Below are 22,516 nucleotides of genomic sequence, written 5' to 3'. Positions count from 1 at the left end.
CTTTTTCTAGGAGACAGCGAAGCCATAAGATGAAAGGAATTAGGTTCCCCTCATCACTGTGTGGTGGAGAGCACTTTGCTTACCTGGGGACCTCACCCAGGACTATTCTGTGAGAAAGAAATAGGCTTTGATTGTGTTGAGCAGTTACATGCTGGACCCATTTGTTATTATAAATCAGCTTCATAATAACACAGGAAATAAAAAAATTACAAACATTTTTAATGCAGAGAAGTGTAATGTAAAAAAATGAATAATAAGACCTTTAAGCATAATAATATAGTACATTAAGATAAAATTTGTAGAAGTAGAATAAAAATAGGAGCTTAGGGAGAAAACATCTGACTGTTAAAAAAGAGCTCATTTGTAGACCTTTTTTTTTTTTTGAGACGGAGTCTCGCTTTGTCACCCAGGCTGGAGTGCAGTGGCGCGATCTCGGCTCACTGCAAGCTCCGCCTCCCGGGTTCACGCCATTCTCCTGCCTCAGCCTCTCCGAGTAGCTGGGACTACAGGCGCCCGCCACCATGCCTGGCTAATTTTTTTGTATTTTTTTAGTAGAGACAGGGTTTCACTGCGGTCTCGATCTCCTGACCTCGTGATCTGCCCTCCTCAGCCTCCCAAAGTGCTGGGATTACAAGCGTGAGTCACCGCACCCGGCCTTGTAGACTTTTAAAATGGATATGGTGGGCATCAAATCCCTTGGATTTAGATTCAATTGGATATTTCAAAGCAAATTGCAATAGTTTATTTTAAAATATCTATATTAATAACATCCTGAAAATTACAACCTTTGCAATTATTTAAACATACGATGTAATATTTTAGATGTCAACTAAAAATTTTGTGAAGGAGTACATGGTTTTAAAACATTCTGTTAGAGGATATGCCAGCAGAAACTTTTGAAGAGGTTTCAAAAAACCCTTATAGACTCAGAACCAAACCTCTTTTGAAAGCTTCATAGATTCCCTGGGCTGAATGTACAAGCAGGAGTTTTTCTGGTTTACCTCTGCTCTTTTCGAAATCTTGTGTCTAGGTCACCTTAGACAGTGTTCATACACAGGAATGTCCTTGCGTGTCAGGAGTCCTGCCAGCGGTGTTGAGAGGCCAGGTGTAGACCCGTTTCTTCTGACCTTAGATTCCCCAGTGGATCATGAGGATGAAGCTGTTTTCTTTCTTCCTTTCAAAAGTGTTCCCTTCTTGGTGGTTCTGAGGATTCATGAGCTAAATATTTGTTAAGTTTTTGCAATATTTGGCTGAAAGTACAAAGTCTTATTTATTATTGCTGGATGGATGAAAGATATTATACAAGTGCAAAGTATCATTTCTTCCCAGGACTGACGGCGTTGTCATGCTTAATCCCCAGGAAGCTCATGACCCCATTCTCTTGCACGGCCTCCTCATTTACATAACCAGCCACAAACTGAGTTGAAAGGACTCCTGCAAGCGGATTTGCACTTTCTCCTTTTCTTCAGAGTGTGTATCTGCCTAAGCAATGTGATAACTTTTTTCCCAAACCGGATCGATATTCCTTAGCTGGTCCTGCTGCAGCAGGAGTCCGGTGACTGGAGAGAGGAAGCTCTTGGGCAGTGAGTAAAAAAAGAGAATTGACTTCCTTTTTTTTATCTGTTTCTGTCTACTCATCAGACCCTGGACAAGTCACTTCACCTCTTGCCTCATTTTCTTTTTTTTTTTTTTTTTTTGAGACCGAGTCTCGCTCTGTCCCCCAGGCTGGAGTGCAGTGGCACGATCTCAGCTCACTGCAAGCTCCGCCTCCCGGGTTCACGCCATTCTCCTGCTTCAGTCTCCCGAGTAGCTGGGACTACAGGGGCCCGCCACCAGGTTGGACATCAGCACCTGTAGAGGGGATAGCATTGGATATGGAAAACTTAGAGTAGATAGTGAAGGAGGAAGAGGATAAATACCAGTGAGGCCTCAAGACCAACTACAGCGGTAGGGGCTGTGGTTTGTCTCATTAACCTCCCTCTTGTAAGTTTCCCCTGAGGAGGAAAGGCCCACAGCAACCTTGGATGAACTGCGCCCTGAAAAATGGAGAAGTCAGCCTGTGCAATGCAGTCTGTACAGCCTGTGATAAAAACCATGTCGGTAAATGCTTAGGACTTTCTTCAAAAGAGTCACTGTGAGGACAGCAGTGAGCTGACATCTTCACCAGCCACACCTGTAAAATTGCCTGCACTGTTCACACTGAAGGCCGTGGTTTCTTGTCTACCAAGGGTTGAGCCCAGTGGGTGCTAGAGCTGAGCCATTGCTGCCCATCACGGGACGCCCCTAAGGGTCAGCTGTTGCCTTGGAAGCACCGGCCTGGTCGGGGCTGAGACTTTTCCTGGCCAGCCCTCCTTCCTACCCTCCTCCTTCACTATTGACAGACGTGCATTACAATCTAAATACTCTCCTAGCTTACTCACCTTCTTTGTCCTCTTTAACTTTTATAGGCATTTTCCCCAATACATCTCTGCTCATCTAACTCTGTCTTGGCATCTGCTTCCTGGTGATCTGAACTGACCCATAAGCCATACTTACTAGTTATTTTCCAGGTAATCATCTATTTTTATTCATTTTTTTCTTGATTGGTAGTTTGAACATGATATTAAACACCTTTACTGTATAAAGATAGATATCATTGTTGGCCAATTTACTGTAATTGAACTCTCCAGAGGGGTTTCAGAATGGTTTTGCTTCTTCTAGAAATTGTAGCAGGGAAGCAGAGGTCTACCTTTGTCTGTTTTCAAAAGGGCAAGTTTACCTTCAGAGTTTCCCTGGATCACTTTTAATGTTTCCTTTCCTTTTCCCTCCCACTGGACTCTAGTACTGGGGACCTTGTTTGTCTTCTTTAAACCATAGAAGTGCAAGTTCAAATGAAATGACATTTCTAGAAGAATGGAAATTCCTTATTTAAGTAAAGCTCTTTTGAGTTCAGATGGGTATGTGATAACAGAAAGAAAAGAGCACTTTTGTTCCCAGACTAGCTACCCACTGCTGCCCAGGCTGCAGAGTAATGGGACTGGTGCAGGTACTCATTTGGGATTTTCCTTGGTAAGATTATGTGGTCACAAAGGAGGTTCCCTTGTAAGAAAAACACCTATATGTGGGGTTCTTATTACTTGTTCCACAAAAACAAAACCCCTGGCAGTGGTGAAATAGAAAAGACTGACTAAAGGTAAAAACTTGGACTCTGTACAAAGGCCTTTGGTGATTTTGGGTAAAAAAGGCCAAGTCTTTCCCACGCCAATGGCTTGCTTTGGAGGCTGTAAAGTTACTCATTTAGCAAAGCTGACCAGAAAGTCAAAGGGAGGATTCATTAGCAAGGTTGAAATTTGCCACTAGATTATGCCTGTCTTTCCAGCCAAACAGAATGGGACTTCGTGGCAGTCTTTTTGTGGGGTGTTCAAACACTAATGAAAAAAGTTTTGAAACCAAGGTGACTTTTTTTGGTGAGTGGAGTGTCTGAGGGAGCTTATGTGGAGAAATCAATGAACTATTGCCTCAGTGTTGTCAGAGAATTTATTAAAAGGGATCCCCCGTTCCCCATTGGTAACTACTTATTTTTTTCTAAGAATGGAATCCAACACTTCAAATTTTAGACCTTGAGTTGTGATGTGAAGCAATGAAGAGTCAGTTTTTTTTTGTTTTTTTTTTTTGTTTTTTGTTTTTCGTTTTTTGAGACACACTCTTGCTCTGTTGCCCTGCCGGGAGTGCAGTGGCGCTATCTTGGCTTACTGCAACCTTTGCCTCCCAGGCTCAAGCGATTCTCCTGCCTCAACCTCCTAAGCAGCTGGGATTACAGATGCGCGCCACCATGCCCGGCTAATTTTTTGTACTTTTAGTAGAGATGGGGTTTCACCATGTTGGCCAGGCTGGTCTCAAACTCCTGACCTCAGGTGATCTGCCCGCCTCAGCCTCCCAAAGTGCTGCGATTACACGCCTGGCCAAGAGTCAGCTCTTGACAGCCCCAAAATACCTATCCTTAGGGCAGATAGAAGAGAGAGATTTTTCACATGATAATCTATTTAAATCAGGATTAGACAAATAACTTTGTCCTTCCTTGCTGAAAGATACACGTTGTCATATTTAATTGGAAGAAGGCAGTCTTTTACACTTATGAGAAAAGTGGATAACTAAAAATCTAGAGGCTTCTTTCCCTAAAAGCCATTAACCAGTATTATTTTTATAGATTTAATGCCAACTAACCAGACTCTGAATTATTATCATCTTTAGTGTTGAACTCCAGGCTGTAGAATCTATACAAGGGATAAGCCTTGATTGACACTTTCACAGACAGCAGTTACAGAATTTTTTAGGAAGGTGACAGGTAGATCTCAGGGGTCTTCTCATTCACTTTTTCTTTGGTATCTTATCAAGATATTTTAATTCTCTTTTCAAATATCTTCAGATTCTTTTCCCTCTGGTGAAACAGATGGCAGGTAGGAGGAAATCTACAGAGTGAACTGTGAAATTTCTCTTGTCTAAAATCATTCACAAAAATGGGAGATGATGATTCAGTAGAACTACAATGTGTAGCCACTAGGTTAGTGCCCATGTAGTCCCAACATTGTCTGGCTGTTAACAGCTTCATGTGATACCTCCAAGTCTAGATGGACTCAACCAGAGTATCAGGACAGACTGAGACTTGGGGCTTCCAAGAATTTGGAGCATAGTGGGATGCTGGGTTGCCTAGACATCATTAGTAAGATTTTTTTCATAATTTTTTTTTTTTTTTTTTTTGAGTTGGAGTCTTACTCTGTCGTCCAGGCTGGAGTGCAGTGGCGCCATCTCGGCTCACTGCAAGTTCCACCTCCTGGGTTCACGTGATTCTCCTGCCTCAGCCTCCCAAGTAGCTGGGACTACAGGCACCCACCACCCTGCCCTGCTAATTTTTTGTATTTTTTAGTAGAGGTGGGTTTTCACCATGTTAGCCAGGATGGTCTCGATCTCCTGACCTCATGATCCACCTGCCTCAGCCTCCCAAAGTGCTGGGATTACAGGCGTGAGCCACTGCGCCCGGCCCCATTGGTAAGATTTTTTTTTTCCTATAACAAAATGCGGCCGGGCGCGGTGGCTCACGCTTGTAATCCCAGCACTTTGGGAGGCCGAGGCGGGCGGATCACGAGGTCAGGAGATCGAGACCACGGTGAAACCCCGTCTCTACTAAAAATACAAAAAAAAAATTAGCCGGGCGTGGTGGCGGGCGCCTGTAGTCCCAGCTACTCGGAGAGGCTGAGGCAGGAGAATGGCGTGAACCCGGGAGGCGGAGCTTGGAGTGAGCCGAGATTGTGCCACTGCACTCCAGCCTGGGCGACAGAGCAAGACTCCGTCGCAAAAAAAAACAAACAAACAAAAAAAAACAAAACAAAACAAAATGCATCGAGTTCCAAATGAACAATTTACAAAATAATTTTAGGAATACAGCTCTTAAAAAGTAGAGACCCATTGTTTCATATTAATTAGAAATGATGATTCACATCACAGAAGGATTCTTTAATACACACAAGTGCTCCAATAATCAGGGTTTAATTGAATTTTCAGTACCTCCAACACATTTAAGTTTTTATTTATTTAATGAGAGGGAGGAGATAACAAAGCTTTGATATACATTTTAGGAGCTTCTGTACATCATATGGCCATTAGATGACAAAACATTTGTGAAATGATACTGTAAGTCAGTGGAGGAAAAATGCCTTTAAAAACAGCCTCTCTTTCCCTCTCTTTAAAGGAAAAGACAAAATTGTGTATGCTCACAGAGGAGGAAGTAATTAAGAGTCTGATTCTGTTAGGAAACTATAGAAGAAATATAATTTGAAAGTCAGAGAGATACTGGAGGGATTGAGTCCTTGTGCTCTTGTTATAAGTCAATGGCCTTTGGCAAGACATAAACTTTTCTAAACCTCGGTTTTCTTATCTGTAAAATAGTTCTAGTAAGGCGTATCTGCCCATTCTCACAGGGTTACTATGAGATTCGTGTGTGACTGTACATGTGAAGTTGTTTTGTAGTCTGTAAAATATTATAGAAATACGACTTATTATTATTGCCATAGTTGAAATACAGCTTTTAATGATCATAACTAGATTGAGATGTCTTCAGTCATATGGTCAAATTAGGATGTATTGTGTGGCAGATGCTGTATGAGAATTAATCTACTCTCTTATCTAAGATTATCTAGAAATATATATTTTTAAAGAAAATTTAGCCATTTTTAAGCATGTGTGAATTGAACTGGTGCCCACAGGCACTGGCTTTCTTATACTCAGGTCATCTCTCCACCTTGTTTTGGTTTGGAGGGCTCTCTTCTCCTTGGCTCCAAACCACAAATTAACTTTTTTGACCAGGCATGAAAAGTGTCCTAACTTGTGTCTGGACAATGCTGAGACAGAGAGATAATAGTAGAGCTCATATATACTTGACTCTTGTCACCAAGAAAAATAAGACAAGGAAGAGCAGTGGCTTGAACAGCTGGTGTAACCAGATCTGTGACTTATTTGGGTAAAGGGAGGAGTTGAGTGAAATTGTGAACCAATAAATGTTCTAATCAGGTGGCAAACTCTTCCAAGCTCAGCTTGAAAGATCACTTCTGGCCTTGAACACAATGGATATTAAAAAAAACTGTATTTGTTGAATGGATGGATAATATTGAGCACTCTGAAATTCCCCCCACCCCAAACACTGCTAATTAGTTCTCTCATCACACCCAAAATAATACTAATAATATGGTTTGTACTTCTGAGAGTGATGATTCAGTGTTATCATGTTATACATATATACAGATCTAAGCGCACAAAGAGAAATATTTATCTTTTTATTTCTACATAGTTTTTTTTTTTTTTTTTTTTTGAGACGGAGTCTTTCTCTGTCCCTCAGGCTGGAGTGCAGTGGCGCGATCTCGGCTCACCACAACCTCCACCTCCTGGGTTCACGCCATTCTCCTGCCTCAGCCTCCCGAGTAGCTGGGACCACAGGCGCCCGCCAACACGCCCGGCTAATTTTTTGTATTTTTTTAGTAGAGACGGGGTTTCACTGTGTTAGCCAGGATGGTCTCGATCTCCTGACCTCGTGATCCACCCGCCTTGGCCTCCCAAAGTGCTGGGATTACAGGCTTGAGCCACCGCGCCCGGCCCTCTACATAGTTTTTAATATAATTTTAGCATCTTTTCATTCATTTTTCCATGTTTTTGAACAAAGTTATAATGATAGTATTCACAGATCTTTGTTTCTTAATTTTTCTCATTAAAATTATAAAAATTCTTAAAAACATTTTTCAGGTTGTCACATTGTCTTCATAAACACTTTCAAATAACTATCAGAAACTTCATTGCATATGTTAAGCTGTTAGATATACTCAACCATCCTCTTCTTAAATATTTAGGAAATTTCTGAGCCGGGTGCAGTAGCTCACGACTGTAATCCCAGCACTTTGGGAGGCTGAGGCAGGCAGATCATGAGGTCAGGAGATCGAGAACATCCTGGCCAACATGGTGAAACCCCCATCTCTACCAAAAATACAAAAATTAGCTGGGTGTGGTGGTGGGCGCCTGTAATCCCAGCTACTTGGGACGCTGAGGAAGGAGAATGGCTTGAACCCGGGAGGTGGAGGTTGCAGTGAGCCAAGATCACGCCACTGCACTCCAGCCTGGTGACAGAGCAAGACTCTGTCTCAAAAAAAAAAAAAAAAAGAAATGAAATTTCTAATTTCCCATTATTATAGATCATGGTGCAATGAGCAACTCTGCAATATGGCTTGATCATTAACTTCTAAACCATACTGTATATTGTTGAGCCTTTTCAAAAGTGTATTTTTATTTTCTAGGAAAATATCTATTACTTAATATTTCCCATTTAAAAATATTTCCTCCAGTCCCTTGCCCCAAAATGATAGCAAAAATACTAAAGGATAAATAACTTACATAAGGTACTGAAGTTAAGTAAAGATTAAATATCAAAAATTCCTTTTTTTTTCTAGCCCAAGTGCATTACTAAAGCAACAGATAACATCAGACAAAAGATAGTGCCTTCTGGCCGGGCGCGGTGGTTCACGCCTGTAATCCCAGCACTTTGGGAAGCCAAGGTGGGTGGATCACACCTGAGGTCGGGAGTTCGAGACCAGCCTGACCAGCATGGAGAAACCCCATCTCTACTAAAATACAAAATCAGCCAGGCATGATGGCACATGCCTGTAATCCCAGCTACTCGGGCGGCTGAGGCAGGAGAATCGTTTGAACCCGGGAGGTGGAGGTTGCGGTGAGCCGAGATGGCGCCATTGCACTACAGCCTGGGCAACAGTAGCGAAACTCCGTCTCAAAAAAAAAAAAAAGATAGTGCCTTCCATCATCATCATCATCAAAATTATCTTCCTTATCATCATGCCAGTGATGCATTTATTAAGAACACCAAAGTGAAACATGGCAACAAAAGAGTAAATGCAAAAGTGAGTGGCAGCACCAATTATTTTTTATTTAGGTATTTGCATATTTGCTACATGCTGGACACTGTGCTAAACACTTGGGATATGGTAAATTATGAAAACACAAGCATCACGTTTGATTTGTCAAAGAACTGGTCAACTCTTATCCTCATGTTGAACCTTATTCAATAGTTTTCTGGACTCTTCATTATTCAAACCTTTATCTATTCAAGGTCCTTGTCTGTTTTGCTCCTCTTCAGTTGCTAATGGTGACCCAACCCTGGCTCTGGGAATTTTCTCCATACCGGTTCAGCAAGTCAGGGCAGGTTCTGCCCCAAGGGCTTCTGAGACCACAGTCCTCTAACTTAGCCACCCCACCAAGTTTCTAACCATACACCTTTGCTGGAATCAGTCATTCAGACCAAGTCAGCAACCCGGAGGTAGGGCTGAGAAAAGCAGCTGAAGCTTTCCTGAGGCAAAAATGGCAGATGAATAGCAGGGGCAAAATCTACTGGGTTAGGCATGTGCAGAACACTCCTGCATGGAGAACACTTTGTTAGGCATGGGAGAAACAAAAAGAAAGTGAAGTTCTCTTAGACTTGTTCTCAAAGAGCTTGCAATCTTGTTAAAGAGTTGAGTCCAGAAGTAGCTGAAATTGTAGTGAATGGTGGAAAATTATCCAACAAACTTCACAGTTACACTAATGGGTGCTGAAAGAGGAATGGGCAAAATCATCTAAAGATCACTATGCTCTCAACAAGGAATTGTGGCCTTCTTAGGAGCAGTTTCATAAGGAAATGTTTTTTTAAGATGGAGTCTCGCTCTGTTGCCCAGGCTGGAATGCAGTGGCATGATCTCAGCTCACTGCAGCCTCCGCCTCCTGGGTTCAAGCAATTCTCCTGCCTCAGCCTCTGGAGTAGCTGGAATTACAGGCATGTGCCACCACGCATGGCTAATTTTTGTATTTTTAGTAGAAACGGGGTTTCACCATGTTGGCCAGGCTTGTCTCAAACTCCTGACCTCAGGTGATCTGCCTGCCTTGGCCTCCCAAAGTGCTGGGATTACAGGCGTGAGCCACTGCGCCTGACCTCATAAAGAAATTTAAGCTGCTTCTAGCCCTACAGCTATTTACAATCCAGTTGGGGAGGCAAGAGATTCTAAGGTGAATTTTACAATACGTTATAGGCCAGGCCTGGTGGCTCACATCTGTAATCCCAGCACTTTGGGAGGCTGAGGTGGGTGGATCACCTGAGATCAGGAGTTCGAGATCAGCCTGGCCAACATGGTGAAACCCCATCTCTACTAGAAATACAAAAATTAGGTGGCATGATGGCAGGCACCTGTAATCCTAGCTACTTGAGAGGCTAAGACAGGAGAATTGCTTGAACCCGGGAGGCGGAGGTTGCAGTGAGCTGAGATTGCACCATTGCACTCCAGCCTGGGCGACAGAGTGAGACTCCGTCTCAAAAAACAAGACAAAACAATATAAGGCAGTGTTATGTTTGATTACATGTGGAAAGAGTGAAAAAGACAAGAACAAGGAGAATTTAGGAAGAAGGGAGAGATTACTGAATGCCTGGCAATGGAGTTTGGAGGACAATTTTGAGCAGAATTCAAATAGCAGAGTTCAGGTAGGTGTAGTAAAGAATTAGGCCAAATATGCTTGGGGTAGAAAGATACTTTATTACTGGGTCATGTAAGAACCAGGGTCAGAAAGCTATGAAGATGGCAGTGTGTTGGGAAACCTTTAGTGCCAGATTGATAGCTTTGACTTATATACTTGTGAACAGTTGTTAAAAAAAACTTCTGAGCTAGGTAATGACATCATGAAAGAAGGAGACCAGAAAACAGAGACTGGAGGCAGAGAAACCAGTTAGGAGACCACTTCAAGCATTTTGAGATAAGGTCCTGTCGTGAGAGTGGGAAGGGAAGTATGGATTTTGGGGGACACTAGAAGAAAGAATCAATAGCACTTGCCACTGATTGGATGTGAACAGAGAAGGAAGAGAAAGGGATGTCTCAAGAGTAGCTTCAGTAGGAAGTGTGTTGTGGGGAGGATTTAGAAGCAGGAGATGGACTTTGTTGGAAAGTGTTTGCAAATGGAAAGATTTACATATCTATCAGCAGGAGTGTGCTCTCAACCGATTATCTTATAAAAGCTGTGGAGTTTCTCTATGAGATAGTCAGACAAAAGGTATCACATGATTTAAAATGGCAATACCAGGGAGCAACTCCTGGCTCACACAGGATGCACTCTGGAGAATGCACTCTGCTCTAGAGTTACAACCCTGGGCTGAATCTCAGGGGTTTGTTTTGTTTTGTTTTGTTTTGTTTTACATGGTTTCATTGTATATATTTGGACAAAATACTTTCTAACTCATCGATCCAGTTTTCTTATCTTTAGGTCTCCATGAGACAAAACAGCCATATTTGTTGAGTGCTTTATTATGTTAAGCAGGCTTTGTGTTAAGAACTTTATTTGGCCGGGCGTGGTGGCTCACGCCTGTAGTCCCAGCACTTCGGGAGGCCGAGGCGGGTGGATCACAAGGTCAGGAGTTCAAGACCAGCCTGGCCCAAATGGTGAAACCCCATATCTACTAAATATACAAAAATTAGCTGGGTGGGGTGGTGGGCGCCTGTAATCCCAGCTGCTCAGGAGGCTGAGGCAGGAGAATCGCTTGAACCCGGAAGGTGGAGGTTGTGGTGAGCCAATATCGTGCCACTGCACTCCAGCCTGGGTGACAAAGTAAGACTCCATCTCAAAAAAAAAAAAAACAAAAGATCTTTATTTGTGGCCGGGCATGGTGGCTCAAGCCTGTAATCCTAGCACTTTGGGAGGCCAAGGTGGGCGGATCACTTGAGGCCAGGAGTTCAAGATCAGCCTGGCCAACATGATGAAATCCTGTCTCTACTAAAAAAATACAAAAATTAGCCAGGCGTGGTGGTGCACGTCTGTAGTCCCAACTACTCGGGAGGCTGAGGCACAAGAATCACTTGAACCTGGGAGGTGAAGGGTGCAGTGAGCCGAGATCAAGCCATTGCACTCTAGCCTGGGCAACAAAGTGAAACCCTGTCTGAAAAAAAAAAAAAGACTTTATTTGCATTTTTTATTCTTAGAATGCACATTCTACATTTAAAAAAAGCATTTCAATATTTTGTGGCTTAAAGCAATATCCATTTTATTTGCTCACAATTCTGCAATCTGGGCTGGGCTTGGCTCTGCAGCTCTGCTGGTCTTATTGGTGGTCACTGATGTGTTTGCAGTCAGCCGGTGGGGTTGGCTGAGGCTGGACTCAGCTCAGGTGCTGGGCAGCTGGACTTTTCCCTCTCTCCAAGTATCTCAGGGCCTTTCCTTCTCCATGTGGTTTATCCAGCAGGGTAACGGGACTTCTTACTTAGTGGCTCAGGTCTCCTAAAAGTACAAAGTGGAAGCTTCTATACCTTCCTAGGGGATGGGATGGGAAAGACAGGGAAGTGGCACAACTTCACTGCTGCATTTTCCTGGTTAAGGAAAATCACTGGCCCAGTCCAGATTAAGTGGAAGGGCCACATAAAGGTATAAATAGCATGAAGCTGGGCCATTGAAAGGCAGCAACGTAGCAGAGAGACTACCACAGTATTATTTCCAATTTGTAAATGAGTAAACTGTGACTTAGGAATGCTAAGCTACCTGCGTAATGTAGCAGGTAGAGCCAGCTTCAAAGATTGTGTTCTTTTTTTTTTTTTTTTTTTTTTTTTTGAGACGGAGTCTCGCTCTGTCGCCCAGGCTAGAGTGCAGTGGCGCGATCTCGGCTCACTGCAAGCTCCGCCTCCCGGGTTCACGCCATTCTCCTGCCTCAGCCTCTCCGAGTAGCTGGGACTACAGGCGCCCGCCACCGCGCCCGGCTAATTTTTTGTATTTTTTTAGTAGAGACGGGGTTTCACCGTGGTCTCGATCTCCTGACCTCGTGATCCGCCCGCCTCGGCCTCCCAAAGTGCTGGGATTACAAGCGTGAGCCACCGCGCCCGGCCCAAAGATTGTGTTCTAAGTCAAATATCAACAAATAAAACGTGTATGTGTTTTCACCTAGAATCCTGTGGGGTGGGTACTGTTATTGTCCCTAATTTACAAAGGAGGAAACCCAAGAATAGAGAGCTTAAATGTCTTGTCTGAGGTGACTCAGCTGTTTTGCTCCAGAAATTATACACTTATCCACTGTGCTGCCTCTTATGGGCAGTACCTGATACATACAAGACACCTGTAAATGTTATTTAATCTGAAGCCATTGTTGGAATGGCTGGGACAACAGCAAATCTTTTGAATTATTCACTATTACATCTTACATGCTATTTGGGAACTGGGAGTTTTTCAGTTATCCTGTGTTAAGGGCAATTTCCATTTCAGACATCTACTTTATCTGTTGCACTATTTCTTGAAGCTTGGAAAGAAACGAAGACTGCATCCAGTTCCAATCCTGATTCTCACTGCCCATCTAATTCCAACCCTGATTCTCACCTTTCTTCTGGGGTGAAGAAGAGTAGGGCTGGCCTCAAGTTTTCATCTTTTAATCATCAAGTTCGGCTCTCACATCCCCCGAGCTAGCTAATCATCAAGTCAGCCTTGTGACTTCTGAATTAGTATCGTTAGGTTCCAGTCACTTCCTCTAGTTTGATAGCTTATTTCCCCCCTTGTTGCAACTGTGATGGCTTCTGAGAGTAGCTTGCAAAGATTCTGCTTTCCAAGGAGTGACCTGTGCTAGTTTCGCCTTTCCTTTTGCCAGTCCTATGGGCAGAGGACTTGCTGCACAGAATCCCAGCTACTCGGGAGGCTGAGGCAGGAGAATTGCTTGAACCGGGGAGGCAGAGGTTGCAGTGAGCCTTGATCATGTTACTGCTCTCCAGCCTGGACAATAGAGTGAGACTCCATCTCAAAAAAAAAAAAAAAAAAAAAGGATGATACATGTATGCCTGCCTTAGTCTAAGGCGGCCCAAATTTCTTCCAGTCTGTGAGGAGTCTGGAATTGGAGCCACCTCCAAGTACAGATAACAGGGGAATTGGCTCACTTTGGTGGGTTTTGTTCTGTTTTGGATATGGATGCAGCCATTCAGGGAGTGGCCCCAAAATTCTACCTTTTCCGAGGCAAAACTGAGTGGCCTTGTCTTTTCCTTAAACTCTTCTCCTTCAAGGCAGCTCCAGATTTTAACTTTGACTTTATTTTACCCTGTAAAAATATTAAGGCAGGCTGGGCGCGGTAGCTCATGCCTGTGATCCCGGCACTTTGGGAGGCTGAGGCGAGCGGATCACCTGAGGTCAGGAGTTGAGACCAGCCTGGCCAACATGGTGAAACCCCATCTTTACTTTTAAAAAATACAAAAATTAGCTGGGTATGGTGGCAGGCGCCTTAATCCTAGCTACTTGGGAGGCAGAGGCAGGAGAATCGTTTGAACCCGGGAGGCGGAGGTTGCAGTGAGCCAAGATGGAGCTATTGCACTCAAGCCTGGGGGACAAGAGGGAAACTTCTCTCAAAAAAAAAAAAAAAAAAAAAAAAAATTAAGGCACAATAGGTGAACTTGAAGAACACACAGTTCTGTTTTATTTAACAAACACTTATGTAACCAGCCCGGTGCTGTGCGAAGTGCTTTACATTGTCTCGTTTGATTTACTTAATAAACTCCTATTTGAATCAAATGGGGTGGGGTAGGGGCTTCCTGGAATTTGGCTTACCTCGCCATCTCCCCCCACTCTTTCCCCTCGGTGGAGAGGCAACCAGAGAGAAAAGAAATTGAGCTGCTCTGAAGGGCAAGGCCTCCTCCTACTTCCCGCAGCTGTTTCGCCAGACTTGACCTTCTTCCCTTAGCTAGAGGCAGGGGGTCTCCATCCCTCGCCCAGACCTAGTTGGTGGGAAGGTGGGTGGCTTTTTTCGGGTCACTGGCGCACCCTCTCTACTCCCAGCCACCTGCTCGGGTTCCATCCCGGCTCCAGGCTCCCCGGAGGGCGGCAGGGACATTCCAATCCTCCCACAACCCTCACGGATGTTGCGGGGGAGGGGGGCGCAATTGCTTTTCTCTTCCAGCACCCTGCTTTGACCCGGTTTCTTCTCAATCTCTAGTGGCCTGAGTCACCCCCGTAGAGGAAATTAAGGATTGATGAATGGTTTGAAAGTTGTTTGTTTACAACCCACTCGTTGGCGAAGCCGCATCTCCAGTGACGGAGGCACTTTCTGGGCACCTTCTGTGCTCTAGCAGACAATTGAGAGCCAGGCAGCCAAGATGCCTCCTCGCCAGACCAAATATGGTCACAAGAGCTAAGCAGCCTCTCGTGGAAAAGCTGGCCTTGTTGGTGTCTCCCCGCGCCGGGGCGCACCCGGGCCGGCCTTCGGGCAGAATCGCGGGTCAGTGCGGCGCTTCGGGTGCTGCCGGCCTCGTCGCCTGGCTGCAGGGGAGGGCGCGGTATCCAGGACCGGCCCTTCCTAGGCCTGAGCCCCTCATCCGCGTGCCCTCCGCCACCCCTGGCCTTGGTTTCGGTCCACAACCCCTTGATGAAACAGGCTCAGGCCACTTTCCCTTTGATCCCGCCCCAAGTCCGTGGTAAACTCAAAGGAATGCAGATGCAGGTCTCCGCGGGAGAGGTCCGCGCGGCCGAGAGGAGTGGGTGGGGGGCACCCGTCTCCTCTTACCCAGTAAAGTACCCATCACGCCCAGGATTTTCTGGAGCCGGGGTGGGAGGAGGAGGAGGAGGAAGAGGAGGGGCGAGCGGGGGCTGGCCGGCTAGGGACTAGGAGGTCATACATAATTCAACAGCTCAACTTTCCGGCCCGCCTCTTTCCTGGGGGTGGGAGTTTGCTCCAAACTTTGTTTATGGGACAGTCCAGGAGCTGCTGCGGCCGCGCTGTCTGCTTCTCCTGAGCCTCCTTTTCGCCCAGCACGAGCGCCTTAGGCTAGCTCGGGGGATGTGAGAGCCGAAGCCCTTAGACCGCCAGGCACCGAGTCGGGTCGGGATTTGTCAGCCAAGCCTCGGCTCCAGCTCCGCAATCTCGGGACTCACCCGAGCCACCCAGGCCCGACGGCAAGTTCGGGCGGGACGGCGGCCGCCGCGCGCTCAGCTTCGCTGCCCGCCCAGGTAGTGCCCGCTTGAGCTCGCGCGCTCACCCGGCACCACTCCAGGGCTCCAGGCTCCTCGGGCTTCCGGAGTCGAGACGTGGTGAAGTTGGCTCGGGCTGAACTTCTTTCGGGGGGCTGCCTGTCCTGGAAACCTGCGACCTTTCCTTTGCCATCCTGCGGTTCAGCAAGCCCCGAGTGCAGTTACTCCCTCCACCCCTCCGCCCTTCCTTCTCCTCCCGGCAACTTCTTTGCTTCAAGAAAGTTGCATAATTCTCGAGGCCAGGAGGGACCCCTCCCCCATCCTGCTGGTCTTACCGCTGAGTGTCTGGGATCTCTAGGCGGGCAATTATCTGTCTCCTCGCTTCCTTTTCCCTCTATTCTTCCTCCCACCATCTCGCCCTCTCACGCTGTGACCCTCTTACCCACTTCCTCCGACTTTAAATAAAAGGCTGATCTGACCTTCTTTTTGCAGAAGATGAATCCGGCCTCGGCGCCCCCTCCGCTCCCGCCGCCTGGGCAGCAAGTGATCCACGTCACGCAGGACCTAGACACAGACCTCGAAGCCCTCTTCAACTCTGTCATGAACCCGAAGCCTAGCTCGTGGCGGAAGAAGATCCTGCCGGAGTCCTTCTTCAAGGAGCCTGATTCGGGCTCGCACTCGCGCCAGTCCAGCACCGACTCGTCAGGCGGCCACCCGGGGCCTCGGCTGTCTGGGGGTGCCCAGCATGTCCGCTCTCACTCGTCGCCCGCGTCCCTGCAGCTGGGCACCGGCGCGGGTGCTGCGGGTAGCCCCGCGCAGCAGCACGCGCACCTCCGCCAGCAGTCCTACGACGTGACCGACGAGCTGCCACTGCCCCCGGGCTGGGAGATGACCTTCACGGCCACTGGCCAGAGGTACTTCCTCAAGTAAGTCAGCCTGGAGCCGAAGAAGGCACCAAGTCACAGTGCCCAACGCGCGCGTGTGTTCGTGTGTGTGTGTGTGTGTGAGAGAGAGAGATGGTGCGTGTCCTTCCACGGTTATTTCACAGATATGGAAAGCCGGAAGCAGGGGGTGAGTCTCTGAGTGTTGGAATTGTAAGGGATCAGAAGCAGAGGATCAGAAGCAGTGGTGAAGTTCATCCACCATAAAACACACAGGTGACTTTGCCTTGAATCTGCAGGATTGAAGCCAACTCCTGGGCACAGACCCTTAGTCTCTTCTTTGGCCACTCTAAGTCAGATAGTCCAGAGCCAGGCCCTTTGGGATGTGACACCAAGATAAATCAGAGAAAAGCTGTGAAGCTTGGGGAACAGAGGGACTTTTGGTGAAGTAGGTGGTCTGCAGTTTCTATCTTCTTGGGAAAAGCAAGCTGGAAAAGTGAACAGTGGCTGGTAGGCCATAGTGCTCCCAGCTGGGTGACATAATGACCACACAGCACAGTGATGTTATTAGCAACTGTGTGGTGAAGTAGTTGTGGGCTGGACAAATCAATCGTGTGGAAATTGTGTTAGGAGTTTTATTACATTAAACTTGTTAACCTAAAATACCATCAAATCACAAGCCTGCTTTGTCACTCTTCATCCTTTCACATTGTTCCAGCTTTTTGATGTCATGAATTTTACATTAGTTGAAATTTTCAAATTACGCCCCATAGGAAAATGTATTCTCAAATGCTAGAGGAGGTTGTTTCAATTGTGGTACCCTAAGATAACTACATTCCTCAGGAGAAACCAAGCTGGAACTTGAAATGTTCCATTGATGTCACAGGGTCAGGCTATCAAAGATGGAGGTTGTGCCAGCCTGACCACTTGGTTCAGGATTGCCTGCACTGCCAGTGAGGGAAACTCTTCTCCTAAGAACTTGACTTAGACTTCATTTTAAAGCCCATATTTCTTTAGTAGAGTAGCCTTGGTTCAAAAGTGAAGACACTATGTACAATTTTAAAAGTTTAATCAAGCCTTTCTTTGGCACTAGTATTTGATGCTCTGATTGCTGTGAGAGAGCCCTAAGAATGAATACACAGTGATGGATGAAGTTTACTATAGTGAGCCCTTTGACTCATACCAGTGACCAATTCTTATTACTTCCCCATCTCAAGGCTGTTGATATCTTGTTCAAGGAGTTCTTTTTTTGTTTCTGAGGTTGGTGTAATGCTGAGATTCTGAAACAGACTTGATGGTCGTTTATGCCACAGCTGGTCTTCTCTGGGTTATTGAGTGATAGTTTGGACATGTGCTCAGTCGTTTGACTTCTAAGTAGCTGGTGGAGTCAAGTATATGATGTAATAACATGACTTTTTGTTGTTGCTGTTGTTGTTTGTTTTTTGTTTTTGTTTTTGAGACAAAGTCTCACTCTGTCGCCCACGCTGGAGTGCAGTGGCACAATCTCGGCTCACTGCAACCTCCGCCTCCCGGGTTCAACCAATTCTCCTGCCTCAGCCTCCTGAGTAGCTGTGATTACAGGCACCCGCCACCACGCCTGGCTAATTTTTGTATTTTTAGTAGAGACAAGGTTTCACTATGTTGGCCAAGCTGGTCTTGAACTCCTGACCTGAAGTGATCTGCCTGCCTCGGCCTCCTAAAGTGCTGGGATTACAGGCTTGAGCCACCATACCCAGCCCTACATGATTGATTGATTCATTGATTGATTTCTCTCTCTCTCTTTCTTTTCTTTTCTTTTCTTTTTGTTTTTTTGAGACGGAGTCTCGCTCTGCCACCAGGCTGGAATGCAGTGGCATGTGGCGTGATCTCGGCTCACTGCAAGCTCCGCCTCCCGGGTTCACGCCACTCTCCTGCCTTAGCCTCCTGAGTAGCTGGGACTACAGGCGCCAGAGACCACACCTGGCTAATTTTTTGTATTTTTTTTTTAGTAGAGACAGGGTTTCAACATGTTAGCCAGGATGGTCTCGATCTCCTCACCTCGTGATCCGCCTGCCTCGGCCTCCCAGAGTGCTGGGATTACAGGTGTGAGTCACCACGCCTGGCCCCAGCCCTGTATCATTTCTAAACTGTGTTTATGAATATATACACACATACGTATGGTATATGATCAGTATAACTGTGATTATTAAAAATATGAAATAGGAGCTAGGCTTGCCTAATATCTGAGGAAAACTAGATGAAAAAGACCCTGAAACAAAAGCAAAACAAAAAAATTCCTTTATACATTATGTTTTGAATGATTGGAGTAGCTCAGAACTGCCTGTGAACAAGGGCAAAAGTGGAAGTTAGCCTTGGATTTAGAGAAAGTTGCTGTGATCTTTCTGCCCATCCCCCCAACCACAACCACTCTCCAATCCAAAGCAGAGTGCATCTTCATTTCACTTTGGGTAGTCAATGAAAATGACAGCTGAAAAAAATGTGTAAGTAGTAGGCTGGCCTGCTCTGATGCTATCCCTGAAAGTATTTTGGCCAAGTGACTAAGAGAGGTTAAGAGTTTGTCAGTGACTATTGTCTTTAAGGATAAGCAATCTGCCAAGAGTTCTCTGAATTTCTTGTAGAGTTTTGTTTAAAGTTGGAATTAGGTAAATGTCATACACTTTGTTACACAGCCTCAAAAGGCAGTATATTTCAGTGGATTAAGTAGAAGCTTGAAAAATGATGGTGACTCACTCGGAGTTACTTTTCATTATGTCTGTTTATTACTTTACTTGCCGTCTATGAAATAGGGCTGAGGCTAGCAGATAAATCTTTTTTTTTTTTAAATTTTTTTTTATTTTTGGCTGGGGTAGAGATGGGGTTTCACTATGTTGCCTAGGCTAGTCTCAAACTCCTGTACTCAAGTGATTCTCCTGCCTTGGACTCCCGAAGTGCTTGGATTACAGGCATGAGCTACCACGCCCAGCCAGAAGAAGAATCTTTTTCTTGACTCTGTTGGGAGTTGAGAGCTTTTTAAGTTGGAAATCAAAGGATTTTAGAATGACAAGGGTCAATTTTGTTTAGTTTAGGTTTTTTTTTTTTTTTTTTTGAGACCGAGTCTCGCTCTGTCGCCCAGGCTGGAGTGCAGTGGCGCAATCTCGGCTCACTGCAAGCTCCGCCTCCCGGGTTCACGCCATTCTCCTGCCTCAGCCTCTCCCAGTAGCTGGGACTACAGGCGCCCGCCACCACGCTCGGCTAATTTTTTGTATTTTTTAGTAGAGACGGGGTTTCACTGTGTTAGCCAGGATGGCCTCGATCTCCTGACCTCGTGATCCGCCCGCCTCGGCCTCCCAAAGTGCTGGGATTACAAGCGTGAGCCACCGCGCCCGGCCTAGTTTTTGACTAGAAAACTGAGGCCAGGGAAGGGTGATGATAGGAATTTGGGAAAGTCATGTGGTTATTTAATGGTGGACCCTGGACTGGACCTCTAATCTGTTGCTGTCTACTTAGGGAACAGTTTTCCTTTTTCCCCACCCCCACTTTTCCCCCATGTCACTTCCTTAGCTAAACAATGATCTTAATGGGAAACAGAGCCTGGACATCTAAGAAGCTTTAAAAAAGCCTTTTGTCATTTTCTCAGGTAAGATTGTTCCTAGGTATATGATGTAATCACTTTCTGGAACCTACTGAAGGCACCTTTCCTGAGCATTCACACCTTTCCTGTGGTGTTCAGGTGTCCTGTGGTATTCAGATATTCCTTTAGAGTAACAATGACCAGGGCAGTGCCCACCTGCAGCCACTACCACCCCCACCCCATCTCTAAATAAAAAGTTTTTAAAAATTAGAGTAACAGTGAAGCAGATTGAATGTTAAAACACCTAGCCTCTAAAAACCACTGTGTTCATTCATTACTCCTGCTGTCCTCTAAATCTCACGAATCAGGCTGGGGTGTTGGGCAACCTGGCACATTGACTGAATACTGATCACATTAAATTTTTTAAAGGTCTCTGATTATAAATAGAATACATGCTTTCTGTACATAAACCAGAAAATGGGGAATTATAAAGAAGAAAGTTATCTAGCTTCAGTAGAATTTCCCATCTTTACTCTTTTGCAAACATTCTTGTAAAAATTATTTCATTTGAATAACGTGATTTTATAAGAAAAAAGATTTTATCCTCCTCTTAAATACAATTCCGACTATAACATTTGGCTGTCACGTCTAATTTTTAGTGACAATTTTAGTGTTTTGCCTTTTCTCAAATGTGTGACAGAAAATTATTTTTGTCCAAATGATCCATGCACTTGGTAACAAATCCAATATACAGGAGGACATTTGTTGAAAAACAATGGTTTCCTTCACCTCAAGGCTCACAGAGGGAACCTTTTAATTTTTTTCAACTGTTTCCATATTTAATTCTTAGATTGTTACCTTCTTAAGCCTAAGTAATGTGCTTTTACCACCAGGTTTTGATTTATCAAGTTTTTTTTTTTTTTGAGATGGAGTCTTGCTCTGTCGCCCAGGCTGGAGTGCAGTGGCGCGATCTCGGCTCACTGCAAGCTCCACCTCCCAGGTTCACGCCATTCTCCTGCCTCAGCCTCTCCAAGTAGCTGGGACTACAGGCGTGCGCCACCACGCCCGGCTAATTTTTTGTATTTTTAGTAGAGACGGGGTTTCACCATGTTAACCAGGATGGTCTCGATCTCCTGACCTCGTGATCCGCCCGCCTCAGCCTCCCAAAGTGCTGGGATTACAGGCTTGAGCCACCGCGCCCGGCCTGATTTATCAACTTTTAGCACCTGATACGAAAGTGAGAATGCAGCTCTTTAAGCTAGTTTTCTTTTTTCTCTCCCAGGTTTGATGTTTATAATATTTTAAATTTGTCTGTTAGGTCACCTTTTTTTTTATAATCAATTTTTTTTTTTTTTTTTTGAGACGGGTTCTCTCTCTGTCACCCAGGCTAAAGTGCAGTGGGAATCATAGCTCACTGCAGCCTCAAATTCCTGGGTTCAAGTGATCCTCCCACCTCAGCTTCCCGAGTAACTAGGACTAAAGGGTTTGCACCACCATGTTTGGCTAATTTATTTAACTTTTTTATAGAGACAGGGTTTCCTATGCTGCCCAGGCTGGTCTCAAACTCCTGGCCTCAAGCAGTCCTCCCACTGGCTTCCTAAAGCACTAGGATTACAGGTGTAAGCCACCACACCTGGCTTTTTCAACTTTGGATAGTATTTCTTGATTCCTTATGCTGTATGTCAGTAATGTTTGGATTGCTACCAGTTCTACTGTTCACTTTTTGACAGTGTTGCTTTCACATTGCCAAAGCCCTGAACCCATAACCTGTATTTGTGCTTTGCCCCAAAGTTGACCATCTTATTCATATATGATTCTTAAAGTTGAAAATCCATAAGGCCGGGCGCAGTGGCTCATGCCTGTAATCCCAGCATTTTGGGAGGCCGAGGCGAGCGGATCACGAGGTCAGGAGATGGAGACCATCCTGGCCAACCCCGTCTGTACTAAAAAAAAAAAAAAAAAAAAAAAATTAGCCGGGCGTGGCGGCGGGCGCCTGTAGTCCTAGCTACTCAGGAAGCTGAGGCAGGAGAATGGCGTGAACCTGGGAGGCGGAGCTTGCAGTGAGCTGAGATCACACCACTGCACTCCAGCCTGGGCGACAGAGCCAGACTCTGTCTCAAAAAAAAAAAGAAAATCCATAGACAACATTTACATGACTACAATTCTGTGAACTGATTCATTGCCTTGTGTGTTAGGATTGGATTTTAGACTTGCACTGTGGGTCTGGTGTTAGGATTCCTGGGCCAAAGGACAAGATATCTAGCCCCAAAGTCAAATGGGTTTTTTTGTTTTCTCACTCTTCATCAGTTGTTTAAATTTGTGTTACCTTTTAGTTTTTTCATATTTGGACCATGACTTTCTTAAATTTTTTCGCTAGTATTTCTGATTGCCTTTTAATGTGTTCATGCATTATTTGCCATTATTATGATCTCAAAAGTTTTCTAGGCTCTCAATCTTGTCTAACCTATCGAGTCTTCTTTGCCTAAGCTGTATGCCGAGATTCCTTTCTTGTTCTGTGCCGTTCTGAACTGATTATTCGCTAGGCTCACTACAGAGCTGTCATCCTGGCACTTCTTTCCATGGCTGGAAGTGCTGTTTCCCTTTCCCGTGTCTTCCT

At 45.3% G+C, this 22,516-nt stretch overlaps 1 protein-coding gene across 5 annotated transcripts in view; it reads left to right on the top strand.

The window, feature by feature from the left end:
* Positions 1-22,516, top strand: part of WWTR1 (WW domain containing transcription regulator 1) — a 228,422-nt gene that overhangs the window by 63,082 nt on the left and 142,824 nt on the right. For 2 of the 5 annotated variants that reach the window (XM_055247820.2, XM_063620238.1), the window contains 2 exons: positions 2,448-2,549; positions 15,961-16,394. In XM_055247820.2, the coding sequence (XP_055103795.1) occupies positions 15,964-16,394 (431 nt within the window). In that variant the 5' untranslated portion in view covers positions 2,448-2,549; positions 15,961-15,963. Of the gene's footprint in view, positions 1-2,447; positions 2,550-8,035; positions 8,073-15,142; positions 15,508-15,960; positions 16,395-22,516 lie in introns of those variants that run through there. The other 3 variants (XM_063620240.1, XM_055247819.2, XM_063620239.1) reach the window with 3 other exon arrangements.

The sequence above is a fragment of the Symphalangus syndactylus genome, chromosome 17, assembly GCF_028878055.3.
Source record: "Symphalangus syndactylus isolate Jambi chromosome 17, NHGRI_mSymSyn1-v2.1_pri, whole genome shotgun sequence".
Taxonomy (NCBI): Eukaryota; Metazoa; Chordata; class Mammalia; order Primates; family Hylobatidae; genus Symphalangus; species Symphalangus syndactylus.
The sequence above is the reverse complement of the archived record's forward strand: the minus strand, read 5'-3'. Positions and strand labels throughout refer to the sequence as shown.